Source organism: Trachypithecus francoisi, unplaced genomic scaffold (assembly GCF_009764315.1).
Source record: "Trachypithecus francoisi isolate TF-2019V2 unplaced genomic scaffold, Tfra_2.0 Lachesis_group13, whole genome shotgun sequence".
Lineage (NCBI taxonomy): Eukaryota > Metazoa > Chordata > Mammalia > Primates > Cercopithecidae > Trachypithecus > Trachypithecus francoisi.
In genome coordinates this window covers 35,786,268-35,801,770 of record NW_022681458.1, presented here as the reverse complement: position 1 = coordinate 35,801,770, position 15,503 = coordinate 35,786,268, and the positions used below count along the sequence as shown (strand labels likewise).

Here is a 15,503-nt window from a genome sequence, read left to right as displayed (position 1 = left end):
CATTATGACATTATTTGCAATAGCAAAAAATCAGAAATACCCAAATGTTTGCAAATGCATGACTCATTAAATAAGCAAAAGCATGTCCACACAGTAGAATACTATGAAGCATTTAAAAAATGAGAAACATATCTAAAGAAATTGTAGTGTCTATAATTTCTTTGCTAATATGGAATGTTCTTCTGTCTATTACTATGTGAAAAAGCAAAGTATAGAAAAATATGGACAGTATGCTACCTTTTGTGTAAGAAAGAAGGGATCTAAATATATAAACATGCTTGCTTTTTTAAAAAAACAAATATATTGCATGGGATGGAGAAGACAGAAATGAAAACTGTGTGTTATAAGTATACTTTACTGTATTTAAATTTGGAAAAATATGCCTTACATATAGCAAATTAAATAAAAAGGAAAAACAATCCTAAAAACTGAAAACAAACCAAAATGAATAACCTAACTGTGAAACAAATTGATTGCATAGTCATTAAGGAAAAAGAATTACTTCAAGTGACATTAGAATACACATTTTGATTATACATATTTAGTGCAATATATTCTAGCAAAAAAATAGAGCAATGAAGACATCTTAAACTTTAATAGTCAAACTGTTAGTAATTGCTGTGATCTGAATGTTTTTGTTCCCATCCCCCCAACTCTGTTGCCCACAGCAAATTCATATGTTGAAACCTAATCATCAGTGTGATAGTATTAGGAGGTGGGGCCTTTGGGAGGTGAAGTGCTCATGAATGGGATTAGTGTTCATATAAAAGTGGCCCCAGAGGCTGCCCATGTGGCTCACACCTGTAATCCCAGCACTTTGGGAGACCAAGGCAGGTTGATCGCTTGACCTCAGGAGTTTGAGACCATCCTGGGCAACATGGCAAAACCCCATTTCTACAAATAATTATGAAAGTTAGCCAGATGATGTGCACCTGTAGTCGCAGCTACTCGGGAGGCTGAGCCCAGGAGGCAGAAGGATCGCTTGAGCCCAGGAGGCAGAAGTTGCAGTGAGCAGCGATTGTGTACCGGCACTCCTGCCTGGGCAACAGAGCCTGTCACAAAAAATAAAATAAAATAAACAGAGGCCCCAGAGAGCTGCCTCGCCTCTTCTGCCATTTGAGAGACCCAGCAAGAAGTCAGCAATCTATCCTCGAAGAAGGCCCTCACCAGAGCCCAACCATGCTAGCATCCTGTTCTCAGACTTCCCAGCCTCCAGAACTGTGAGAAATCCACTTCTATTATTTATTTATAAACCTTCCAGTCTATTTTGTTATAGCAGCTTGATGGGACTAAGACAATAATATTGATATTATAATCTTAAAACTATATATGATAATAAAAATAATTATATGAGTGTTAAGAATCAAGATTTTTCATTTAAAGGAGGGAGGAATAAATACATATTAAAAATTTAAAAGTAAAAATTCTGTAATGTTAAATTTGAATCAGAAATATTAGTATAAACGTATGGGTTTTTTTTTTCCCAAAAATATGTATTTCCTAACTCTATTCAGAGAAAAGGCTGAGAAATAATAGTAACCCAGTGTCAGGGAGCACTCCTAGGGCTCAGCTTGTGGTCTCTAGATATCATTCCCCTCTGAAAACAAAGGGGTTTTAGAGGAATGACTGCTTCCAAGTTAGGAACACAAGATACTCAACATAAACATGGAACTTCTTGTTTGTCATAAAGCAAGGAAGCTATCAAAGGCTAAAGGGTTAATCCAGAAGGACGAAAGAGCTCATACAATACAGTCTCTTAACTAAATATGGACAACATGTGCAAGAAAAAGTATGAGGAATTCAATTGAATAAAAATCCTAAATATGTTATTACAAATGTGTATTATATATTATGGACTTACATAACCATAAGTTTATAATTATGTTCACAATCCTTTATTCCCCCAAAAATGTTCCTAACTACTCATTTGCCACCATTGGAAGTATCTAGGACTCTAACTCCTGACTGAAAATTAGCAATGAAAAAGAAATATTTAAGCATTTATTCAGATTTCCCTATACTAAGTACATCTCACCATAATCAAAATGCCAAAATTGTTGAAAGATTTTCTTTGCAGAAGAATCCCAGCTAATAAATTTTTTTAGATGGCTTTCAAAAATGACCATTGTGCAACCCCTAATGAAATAATTAATTCAGTCAAAAATCATCAGTGACAGAAATGATTAAATGAAAGATTGAAAGGGAAACTTTACAATGGAGACATCAGTTTGTCTCCTTAGCATTACTAAAGACAATCAGATGTGTAGGATGGCTAAGACAGAGATGAAAGCTATATAACTATACTTTGTTACGTTAAATTTAGAAAAATACACAGTTTTCCAAATTTTTGTGTATGACACAATTTGAAGCACATATGCTTCCTTTAAGGTCTTTATATTAGTTTCATAGGGCCGCTGTTTAACAGATTACCATAAACTTGGTGGCTTTACAACAAATTGGTTCTCTTACTGTTCTGGAGACCAGAAGTCTGAAATCAAGCTCTCAGCAGAGTTGTTTATTTCCAGAGACTATGAGAGAGAATCTGTTCCATCTTCCTCTGTCCTAGCTTCCCTTGGCTGCCAGCAATCCTGGGTGTTTCTTAGCTCATAGACACATGGCTCCAATTTCTGCCTCTGCCTTCACATTGCCTTCTTTGGCTCTTCTCTTCTGTTTATGTCCTCTCCTTTAAAAGAACATTTGTCATCAGATGTAGAGCCTATATGCATAATCCAAGACAATCTCACAACAACATCTTAAACTTAATTACATATACAAAGACCCTGTATCCAAATAGGATTGCATCAACAGGTTCCAGATGGACATACGATTTCCCTTGATATATAAGTGAGGGCCTTGCAGAACTCACTTATATGAAAGTCTGCCCTCCATGTATGCAGGTTCCATATCCCATAAATACCGTATTTATCTGGGTTTAGTTGAAAGAAAGCTGTGTATAAGTGAACCCGTGCAGTTCAAACCCTGTTGTTCAAGGGTCAACTGTCTGTTTTAGGGAGCCACCATTCAACCTACCACAGTGCTCCTCCCCAAAAATGTTAAACCTGAATCTAACTAAGCCTCCAGCTGCACTGTTCAATATGATAAACATTAGTCACATTCAAATTTAATTCATTTAAATTTTAATTAAAATTTTGTACCGTAGTCATACTGGCCACATTTCAAGAGTTCAGTATCCATGTGTAGCTAGCAACTGCTGTATTAGATAGCTCGGATATGGAAGATTTCCATTTCCATCATCACGGAAAATCCTGTTGGAAAGCACAGATCTAGAAGTTACCCTCCATAAACAAGATATTTGGGGGATGGAGGAATAAGTTAAATCATTTCACAGGAAAGGAAACAGAGAAATCCAGCACATGGGACCAACTACAGGAAGATCAACTTGGTTTCTGCAATAACCCAATGACATGGAAAAAATAAAAAGCAAAAAGGGAAAAGAGTACAGTTCAGTACATTTAACAAGACTTAAGAGAACACCAAATTTAATGTACAGGCATTTTTACAACCAGATTCAAATAAATCATCTGGGAAAGACAGACATTTTTAAGGCATTTGGGAAAATTTGTTTATGGAGTAAGTATTAGATGACACCAAGGAATAATTGTTAATTTTTAGGTGAAATAATGGCATAATAAAACATTTGTGGGCCGGGCGCGGTGGCTCAAGCCTGTAATCCCAGCACTTTGGGAGGCCGAGACGGGCGGATCACGAGGTCAGGAGATCGAGACCATCCTGGCTAACACGGTGAAACCCCGTCTCTACTAAAAAAATACAAAAACTAGCCGGGCGAGGTGGCAGGCGCCTGTAGTCCCAGCTACTCGGGAGGCTGAGGCAGGAGAATGGTGTGAACCCGGGAGGCGGAGCTTGCAGTGAGCTGAGATCCGGCCACTGCACTCCAGTCCGGGCGACAGAGCGAGACTCCGCCTCCAAAAAAAAAAAAAAAAAAAAAAAACATTTGTGATATTTTGATATGCCTTTGGAAGTATGTAGAGGGATTTACTTTCAAAATGCTTGGTAAAAAATTAATAGAAAAATATATTTAAAATATGACAGAATCTTGATAATATTTGTTTATTTATTTATTTTGAGACAATCTTGCTCTGTTGCCCAGGCTGGAGTGCAATGGCACAATCTTGGCTCACTGCAACCTCCACCTTCCAGGTTCATTCTCGTGTCTCAGCCTCCCAAGCAGCTGGGATTACAGGCGTGTGCCACCATACCCCGCTAATTTTTGTATTTTTGGTAGAGATGGGTTTTCACCATGTTGGCCAGACTGATCTCGAACTCCTGACCTCAAGTGATCTACCCACCTTCGCCTCCCAAAGTGCTGGGATTACAGGCATGAGACACCATGCCTGGCCTGAATCTTGATAATTATTGAATATAGAAATGAAAGGTATATGGGTGCTCATTGTGCTATTAGCCTACTTTTGGATATCTGAAAGTTTTCATTGTATCAATTTTTTTTTTTTTTTTTTTTTGAGACAGAGTCTCACACTGCTGCCCAGGCTTGAGTGCAGTGGCACTATCTCTGCTCACTGCAAGCTCCACCTCCCAGGTTCATGCCATTCTCCTGCCTCAGCCTCCCGAGTAGCTGGGACTACAGGCATCCACCACCACACTCAGCTAATTTTTTGTAGTTTTAGTAGAGATGGGGTTTCACCGTGTTAGCCAGGATGGTCTTGATCTCCTGACCTCATGATCTGCCCACCTCGGCCTCCCAAAGTCCTGGGATTACAGGCGTGAGCCACACCGTGCCTGGCCACATCAATTTTTAAAATATGATCATGTTTAGATTATTTGTAATCTAACATAAATGAAAGAAACATTAATGTTGAAGACAAACACTTCAACAGAATTCAAGAATTCAATTCCTACCATTTAGTAAATGTTAGCTGTCAGGCAAAGTGTGTAGCCTCTGTAATCTCAGCTTCCTCTTCTCTAAAGTTGAGACTTGTGTACATCATGAAAACTGTTATATAATCATGAGAAAATATATCACTAATATTATTGTTGGTGTCAGTTCATCTTTTTAGATAGCTGAGATACTGGACAGGATGGGCTCTTGCATGTAGCAAAACTTTTCTATTTTGAGGCATTTGAAGGGCAGTCTTAATTACAGAATTTTGTTTTTAAACCAGTTTTATTTTTAGCTCATGGATCCAGTTGCTTCTTACCATCTCCAATGATACACTTGTATGGACAGCCACCACCTTCCCTCACCTGGTTTATTGTAATAACCCCCTAACCGTTCTCCACAGTTCTCCTCTCACCAAGAAATGCCCACCTTCACTCTGTTCTCAAGAAAGCAGTCAGAGAGCCCTTCACCATGTAGGTCAGAGCCTATCACTTCACTACTCGCAACCTCTAGTTTGCTTCCCACCTCACTGAGAGTAAAAACCGAACTCTACCATGGACTTCAAGGCCCTGCTTGCCCTAAGTCCCTGCTTCCTCTCTGGCCTCCTCCAACTTCTCACTCCCTCACACTGTCCTCCTTGCTGTTTTTAGCACATGCCTGCCTCAGGGGCTTTATATCTGCTGTCTCTCTACCTGGAACACTCTTCTCCAGTTATCTATATAGTTTAACTCTTTTCCTCTTCAAGCCTTTTATTTTATATTTTCAGTAGTGCCTTTCCTTTAAATAAATTTAGTGCCTTTAAATAAATGTAATTTATTTAAATTTTAATTAATTAAAATTTTGTACCTTAGTCATACTCGTCACACTTCAAGAGTTCAGTATCCATGTGTAGCTAGTAGCTGCTATATTTAATAATACATATTTAATAATGTAAACTCCCCTTAAAAACTCCTACTACCTCTTCCTGTTTCACTTTCCCCTTACTAAAAACATATTTTTTCATAAAGTACGAATCTGTAGGCCAGCCTTTGATGTTGATAATACAAATCATTCTTATTGATCCGTAAATACAACCTCTAAAGACTAGACAGCTTGTTTTACCTCTATTACAAGTTTCTGCATTCATCATTCAAAAAATTTTGGAAGTGTTTAGGTTGCTTGAGAAGGGGTGTGTTTGCTTAAGTAATTTAAATATTTTCCCAGCAATTTATATATATATATATAATTATATATAAAAGTAGTTATAATAACTACTTTTAGATAATGCATTTAAAAGAGAATTATATATAAATTTATAAATAATGAATCTAAATTTGTTAGTTTATAAAAGGTATAAATAGTATAATCAGCATTTTTGCCTTTTCTTTTTGTGTTTTCTTTTTAAATTGAGATATAGGCCAGGCGTGGTGGTTCATGCCTGTAATCCCAGCACTGTGGGAGGCCGAAGCAGGTGGATCACCTGAGATCAGGAGTTCGAGACCAGCCTGGCCAATATGGCGAAACCCTGTCTCTACTAAAAGTACAAAAATTAGCCAGGCGTGGTGACAGGCACCTGTAATCCCAGCTACACAGGAGGCTGAGGCAGGCGAATCACCTGAACCCAGGCAGTAGAGGTTGCAGTGAGCCAAGATCACGCCGCTGCACTCCAGCTTGGGTGACAAGAGCGAGACTGTCTCTCAAAAAAAAAAAAAAAAAGGAAATTAAGGTATAATTTACATAAAGTGAAATGCTCAGATCTTAGTAAACAGAAGAATATTCTCTATTCTCTTTTAATGAATGTGTGTCAAGTTACACATTTCTAGCACCCAAGGATGTTCCCTCATACTTTTTCCCATTCATAGGTAAAAGCCTGATCTAGAATTGCTTACAAATGGAATTACATAGTAAATCCTTTTTTCTGTCCAACTTCTTTCACTAAGGATGATAATTTTAAGATTCATCCCTGCTGTTGGCTATTTTTGTAGTTTATTTCTTGTTATTGCTGATTTATCTTCTGTTGTGTGCATAAACCATAGTTTGATTATCCATTCTCCTGGTGATAAACAGCTCAATTATATCTACTTTTTGCTATGATGGATAAAGCTGCTACTGAACATTCTCCATGGATTTTTGGTAAACATATGTTGTCGTTTCTCTTCTCAATTCACCTGAGGTGAATCACTGAGTCATAACATCAGTGAAAGTCTAGTTTTGAAAGAACTCCTAGACCTTTTCCAAAAGGGATTATGCCATTTTGTACTTCCACCAGCAGTGTATGAACGTTCTGGATGCTCCATATCCTTTCCAACATTTGTTTTTGTCACTCTTTTACACTTTAGTAAGGACATCTCATTGTAGTTTTAATCTGCATTTCCCTGATGATGTATGATACATTTTTCATTTGCCTATTGGGCATTTCTAGTTCTTATTTATTTTTTCATTGAATTATAATTACTTGTTTATGTTTCCCTTGATAGTAAGTCAGAGACTGAGTATATTTTTTATTTCTAGTATGTAGTATAATGTCAGTAAAATATTGAATAAATCTGTCAACCAAATATTAGCAGGAAGAACACTCACAGTGCACTCAAGGAGCTCGTAGTCTAGTTATGGAAGCAGAAGGTCTAGAATAAATCATCAAAGTTTTTACTTGGTTTTGTTTTCTACAAAGTGACATATAGCAGTTTCATATTAATAGAATGTACTGGATGTATGAGTTGAAGAGGAGATGAAGCGTTGTTAAGATCATTGTGGAGCTGTTTATGAATAAATTAAGTCCTTATGCCAGAGAAAACTAGATTAAATATTTGATTAACGGGACATGAGTAATATTAGGAAAAGCAAGTTGATTTAAAGAGACCAAATAAAAGTTCAGTGAACAATAATTTGAAGAAAATTGTCATAACTGTGTTGACAAAGGGGTCATGAGAAATCAGGTTTACAAGAAAAAAAGATGCCTGTTGGTACAGGGTATTTAATGTTTTCAAAAACATTTTTATTCACTACAACTTGTAGCTGTTAGGAAATTTTTTATATTTTTAAAGTTTTTAAAATTTTCTTAGGGAGGGTGGGATGGGGGTAAGAGTTGAAAAACTACCTATTGAGTATTGTGTTCACTATTTGCAGGATGGGTTCACTAAAAGCTCAAACTTTAGCATTCTGCAGTATACCCATGTAACAAACCTGCACATGTACCCCCGAATTGAAAATCAGTTAAATTTATTTTTTAAATTATCTTAAAAATATAGAAAATGCACATCATATATAAGGTATAAAGGCTGCCTCTCTAATTCCACTCTCTAGATGCAACCACTTAGGAATTTTTTGTGTATTCTTCCAGACATTTTCTATGTATATGCAGGGATATATATCATATAAATATTTATATGTATAGTACCCTCACCCTTACATACATCATCTTACTTCTTTTTAGTATAGGAGTAGTATGACACTATGTTTTACAGCTGCATAATACTTTTCTGTAGTCCCCTGTTAATGCATATTTAGACTGTTTCCCACCTTTTACTATTATAATAGCACTTTGCCTGTTTTTCTTTTTGATACCTGGGATCCTTTAATGATAATAAAGAAATTTATTCCATTTACATTTATTTTCATAACATACATTTGGTCAACTTCTGCTTTGTGGTTAAGAGTTTATTTTGTGTATTTCTCTCCTGCTGAAAATTTGGTTTTTAGTGGTTTCTTTGTAATTATATTTAATATATTCAAACCTCTGCTTCTAAATGTATCAATTTTAGACAGTAACTACTGATGCCTGCTTTATAAAATGAGAAAATGAAGAAGGGTGAAAATAAAGATAGGGTACTCTCTCCTAAATTACTTCCTTATTAACTTGTGATTTTCATTTTTTTATATATTTTATATTGTCAGAGTTTATAATATTTACATTTTTTTCTATAATTATTGTTCCCACAGATATTTAGTCTTAGCTTTGTATTTAAATGAATGTATTGCTTACCTCCAGACCTGCTATTCCACAGCTTCACCATTATCTTAGTCCATTTTTGCTGCTATAACAAAATCCTGAGACAGGGTAATTTATAAAGGACAGAATTTTATTTTCTCATAGTTCAAGAGACTGAGAAGTCTAAGATCAAGGTGCCATCAGGTTCAGTGTCTGGCGAGGCCCTGTTGCCCATAGATGGTGCTGCCTAGGTTTCCTCATTGGCAGAAGAACAGAACAATGGAAGGCAAAGAGGGACCTTAGCTAGTGCTCTGTAGCCCGTTTATAAGATATTAACCTTTTCATGATGACTTAGTCACTTCCCGAAAGGCTCCACCTCTTAATACTACCACAATGGAGACTGTATTTCAACACATGAATTTTGGGAGACATTATGGCCATAGCAACCATGTTGAATTCTTCATTTTGATGCAGTTCTTAGTTTGCTGTTTTCCATTATTAATAAGTTTTTCAAGATGGGTCAATAAGTACCATATTCCCTCTGTGTTTTCAAATGTTTGAGAGTGTTTTTCTTTTATCTTTATTTATGTTAGAGGTCAGCATGAGTTTGCCTGCATTTGTCGATTACTTGATTTTCCTCCTTCTTGAGACAGCACTTATGCTTCCTATATGCAATAAGCTCTAACATTTTCTTTTACTGTATTTAAGTATGACCATTAAATTTATATTATATGGAAGTTTTTTAAATTTTTTTTAAAAAATCTGTGCTAAAATATAGTATTAAATAACATGAGCATAGTGATCTAAGGTTACCAGCAGCTTCAATTCTACATGCTCTCTCAAAATACCCTTTTGACAGATTTGCTGGGTACTCTGCCCTGGGGTCTTGTTTTCTATGGTTTTCTGTTTTGGGACAGCTAGTCTGAGATCAGCCTACTTCTTAGTGAAGGCACCTAGATTATTGGTCCTATTCTGATGAGTCTGGATTTATGTATCTCTGCTAATTCTGCCTATCAGATACAAAGCAGGTTCATACTTCTCTCTTCTTACTACTTCACCTCCATGAAGTTTTTTTTTAAGGTAGGAGACCTGCTCAGGGGAAATATCTCTCTTCTATCTCTGTCTCTCCTCCATTCTGAAGCTGGACCCCCACAAAGAATTACCCTACAATTCCAGAGTCCTATTCCTATCCTTAGACTATATTAAAGTTTATTGACTGTACCCCTCTAGACTCCCTCATTATTTTCAGTGAAATGTATACCTGACTGGAGATGCAGCCATATATCAACTGGTGGCGCACTCCACCTTTGGGACTGTGTCCAAATTTCATAGCAAGGCATGAGATTATGGTCGTTTTCTAATTCCACTGTAGATAGAATTTTCTTCCCAGTTTCTCAAGTGTTTGTTCCTATAGAGTTTCAGGGAGGGAAGTAGAGTCACTTACTTGACTTCATCATTTATTATCATCTCTTATTAGAGATCCTAAATCTGACAGATATGACAGAAATTCTCTTTAAGGAAGATTATTCGAGAGTCTTTTAAGGTATATATTAAAGTGGAATGAGGTGACATACCAAAAACTCTCAATCTAGGCCAGTACAGTCTAACAGAACGCTCTGCAATGATGAAATTCATCTCTATTTGTGTTGTCCAATATAGCAGTTACTAGCCACATGTAGTTACTGAGCACTTGAAATGTGGTTTGTGAAACTGAGAAATTGATTTGATATGAATTATTTCAAATTTAATTTTATAGGGCCACACTCAGCTAATGGCCATTATATTGGACAGTGCAGATCTGGGCAATATAAAAGCCTGAACATTCGACTGTGATGAAAGAAATGGAAATAAAAGAGGATACCCAAGAGGTGTTAAGGAGAAAAGAAGCAGCAATGTTCCCATAGAGGAAAAGAGAAAGAGGAGATTTAAACAATTCAAAGGCAGTTTGCTCAGAAGAATGGGGAAACTGGTAGTACTGTCAAATGAAAAAGGGTATCTTTTGGAAAATCAATAATTTAACAGGTTGAGTTCCCAGTGGTAAGGAAACCTCTAAGTGGAAATGACTGTAAACAAGTAAAATTCTCACATGAATTGGGGGTGGGGGTGAGGGTCAGAGCTACCAAAAAGAAAATTTTTCCTTGACACTTCTGTCTTGGCCTCTTCTGCCAGCATACACTCCTTTTCAGAGATTGCCTTGTCCCCCTCAACATGCAGGGACCCTGGTATATGACACAATAATGATTGTTCAAAGAAATTACTATTTTACCTACTGAATGGTTAATATGAAATCAGTTTCTGAAACACTCACTGGTGCAGAGTATCAAAGAGAAACGATTTTGTTTTGGAAAGGAATACAAGATAAAATATTGCTTGGCATACACATAGTACTTTTCGTCTGAAAGTCTCCACATACTCAGCAAGTTTAATTAATGAGAAAACCTCTAAGAAAGAGAAGTGATGAAATAAGGAAGACAGATACCAGTGTTCTATTTCTGTGATTTTTAAAAATCAAGCTTAGTATTTTCCTCTTCCATTAATGCACACAAGTGTAGCCCCATGAGACAGCTGTGAGATATTCATCTTTCTGCTGAATGATTTCTCTTGAAGGCATCTCACTTATGAGGGATAGCAACCACACAGAATCCTACCCCCTAACTGTATTGATGTCCTTTGCTCTATTTGCAATGGAAATCCATCCCTATCATCAGGGTGCAGCAAGCATTCTCTGATAATCGAGTCTGCACTGTCTCTGGAAAGATTGTTTTGTTGCAGAATGGAGCAGGTTATCTTCTTTATCAAAAATTACTCAAAACAAACATCCATGAATCTAGGACTAACATGCATTGAAAGGGAATAGGCAAGGCCCCTTAACGGGTACCCTACTGTGTAATCTTCCTTTCATCTTAATTCAGAATCCCTTGGAAATTCAAGTTGCCGTATGCAAAAATATAAATTCTTCTAATTACTTATGTCTAGGGCACAGGTTTGGCCTAATCAAAAGAGATATGCAATAATATATCCTGGCATTTATTTTCATCTGTTGTAACTTGAGGATAGATGCTGGGGTTTTGTTTTGGTTTTGGTTTTGGTCTCATGCCTTATTCTTTTTTGTTTTGTTTTTTGCGTTTTGCTTCCCAATTGAAATTGCCCAGTTGCTTTTCTCCTCCTTACTCAAAAAAGTAAAAAACGAAAATATTGTTCTGCCAAAAGAGAAAAATACCTCAGAAAACCCTGGCTTCTGAAGATTTTTACAAAGGGTTTAATGTTTTGCAAAATAAAGCTAGCTTCCATGTGCAAAACAGCTGTTTTTGTTTGAATGGGGGAAGATACTGATGGGTTTCAGTTGTTGCTTTTTAACTCATCCAGGACTTCTGTATGTCTCCAGTCATATAGAGATCATTCACTTCTAGCCCACAGCCCTCTTAAATTCTCTGGGCCCAGGACATTAAGTTTGTCCCATCTTTTCTTGACTTTCTTTAGCCACCAGAGCCAGCATTGTCTTATCTCTCCTCTTTACACGGTGCCCCTTGTTTGTCCAGTGACAAGGTTTACACTCTTTTCTCATTCGTGCTGAAGACCTCCTCACACCATCAAGATCACCATTGTCCAATAAGAGGCCATAGTGACCTTTCCATTTTAATACATTACTGTGAATTTAGAGGAGCTGATCTAACACTTTCCAGATTAAATGTCCAATTCTCAAAATTCAGATGGATTTGGAATCCACCTAAGTATATTTTTCTGCTTCCATTCCCAGTAGACTACACAGTGGCACTGATTAGCACTAGCATTTTGTAATATCACTTAAGGCTTTAGCACTGTGGAGTTCTGCCAGTAATGGTGTTTAATTCACTTATATGTGCCAATTCATCTCTGTCAGGAACCTATTAATTTCTTCACTATTTTACTCTGTCCCTAGCCCCTATATAATGAGACACAGTAATCCCCATTTGTATAACCAAAAAACTCAGAGTCTCTTATAAATTATCCCTGATCCCACTGCTTTTAGTGACTAGAAAGCCTCTGTATTTCTTTTTCATATTTAAATCAATTTTCACAAGTTATTTTCTTTAGAAGAATACACTGGAACTCTAGGCCACTAAATTAGTGAAGTCATAGAAAAACTGCAGGATTTTGATGGGTTTGTTAACATGCATCCCTGTCCCAAGAAAGACTTCTATAATATCGAACTAAAGATGCACTGTTCCCACAAGCGCATGCTATCTGTGGGGAGGGAATGTGAATGAAAATCAGCCTTTGAAGCTACTATCAGCCTAGTCATCAGTGAGCAAGATATCAAAGTACCCATAGCATTGCTATCAAAGTAAAGACCCTGTAACAAATAAAGATCAGATATATAAAATTAATCCTCTTATGCTGTTGGCATTTCTGCATGCTGTGATCTTGAGTAAACAGGAGAATGACAGCTAAGTGATGAGGAAGAGTTAACATAAATTCAAGAGAGTATTTCATTATATTATCATATGAAACTCACATACATCTTTACTGCCTGTTCTGTATTTTTCAGGATTGGAGCAAAACATCAGGAGCTAAGGGAAAAGCAGGCAAGAGGTCTTCTTGATTATGCTACTGGTGCAATTGGATCAGTATACGATATGGATGATGATGAAATGGACCCCAATTATGCCAGAGTGAACCACTTTCGGGAACCATGCACATCAGCAAATGTCTTTAGATCTCCATCTCCCCCTCGAGCTGGACCGTTTGGTTACCCTCGGGATGGCCGTCCACTGTCTCCAGAAAGAGACCACTTAGAGGGTCTCTATGCCAAGGTCAACAAGCCATACCATCCACTGGCTCCAGCTGACAGGTAATAAACTTAGTGATAGATAAATGTAGCTTTAGTTCAGTATGTTTCAAATCATCTCTACTGCTGAAACCGATAAAAAGTATCTCCTTCAATCGATGAAAACTGAAATGACTCAGTACCCTAGACAAGTGCCATCCTTTGACCAACGTGTAAGATATCCACCATCAAAAATAAAACAATAGCCAACTGTAAGGTGGCATGAATGAATAGTAGTAGCAGAGTTCATGATGCAACAGGGAGCCATTTTTGACGGAAAATTGTGACAGACATCTCATGATGAAAACTTTGAACAAATATTGTCCTTTCTCCTAAGAGACCAAATGTAAAAGATTTATTCAGGAAGACGGCATGGCACATGGAGGTGGAGAGTCAGAAAAGAGAAAATGATAGCTTCCAAGTAGGTGTGATTGAAGTGGGAATTACAGATAGCTGCAGAGGAGCAGGGGCCTTTGAAAAGTAAGATGGGGATTTTGTACTCAAGGGAAAGGTGACCCTGTATAGATATTCATGGATGATCAGAGGTAGAAAAAGAGATAATCTTGGCAATAGGAGTTTGATGAAGTAGAGAAAGATAAGAGGTGACAAGGCCACGGATCTTTAGGTTTAGCAGCTAAGGAGAAGGATAATAGGACCATCTGTCAGTACAATTGAAGTAGGTAGAGAACAAGATGTTTTCAACCCCACCTCCTGCCAAAAGTAAAATGTTTCATGTCTTGAAAGATTGATGTAAGAGAGTTTTAGTCAATATACATTGTTAGGTGACCCTTGGAATTACACATGCAAGGAATGAGTTGACTGACCTTGGACTAATCTGACTAGCTTGACGAGGGAAGTGGTGGGGTAGAAGGGTAGCAGGCACAGAGAGCTCTCATTCTATATGAAGAAAAGACTTGTTTTCCAGACTTCTTAGGGTTCTGACAACCACTCAGTCCCTATTAGTAACCAGCTTTTATGTGATAGCATGATATATTGCATATGTTTACCATTTACATTTCCCCAGCTGGGTGATATTATGCACTTTCAATTAGGTTGGGGAGAGGAAGGGAAATCATGGCATTTTTATGCAGACTGTAAAGTGTAGCTTCACAAGACTGATTACCTTTCAGAGCCTTTCCAATAACCAAGTGGGAAGGAAGGAGCAATTTTTAATCCTTACTGTCAGGCTTCCAGGTTGATAATATTAAAGAAAGATGGTCAAGTTTTTCTTTGGGACAAAATGAAAATATAAATTTTTATGACTGTGATATAGCCATAATAACTAAACTGCTAATTCAAAGAATTGATTAAGAGTTGGATTTTTCTCACCAGCCTTCATAGTGGATTGAATTTTATCATATAAATAATAACACCAGGCATGAGTCTCTTCTGGCCCAAACCGTAGTCAATCTTACCTTCCCTAAATTAGATAGGTCTTCATAACAATCCTCTCTGCATATTCCACAGCTAGAATCCCAACACAGAGGGACTGTTTATAGGAACCTCCCAAGCCAGTATTTTCCAATACTAATTCCATGGAAATAAATATGAGGCATTTTATTTAAAAAAAAAAAAAAGATTCACAAGTCAAATATGTATGGGGAATTCTAGGAGTTCTGGGGTAAGCCACAAGGAACAGGTTTTCTTTTTTTTTTCTTTTTCGAGACAGAGTCTCACTTTTTCGACCAGGCTGGAGTGCAGTGGTGTGATCTCGGCTTACTGCAACCTCCGTCCCCTAGGTTCAAGCGATTCTCCTGCTTCACCCTCCCAAGTGAGTAGCTGGGATTACAGACACCTGCAACCATGCCTGGCTAATTTTTGAATTTTTAGTAGAGACGGGGTTTCACCATCTTGGCCAGGCTGGTCTTGAACTCCTAACCTCGTGATCCACCCACCTCGGCATCCCAAAGTTC

General features: G+C 37.3%; 1 protein-coding gene across 4 annotated transcripts in view; it reads left to right on the top strand.

Moving 5' to 3' along the window:
* The window catches only part of PARD3B (par-3 family cell polarity regulator beta), a 1,137,826-nt gene that overhangs the window by 939,378 nt on the left and 182,945 nt on the right, over positions 1-15,503 (top strand). For all 4 annotated transcript variants that reach the window (XM_033230595.1, XM_033230594.1, XM_033230597.1 and 1 more), the window contains one exon: positions 13,312-13,614. In XM_033230595.1, the coding sequence (XP_033086486.1) occupies positions 13,312-13,614 (303 nt within the window). The remainder of the gene's footprint in view (positions 1-13,311; positions 13,615-15,503) is intronic.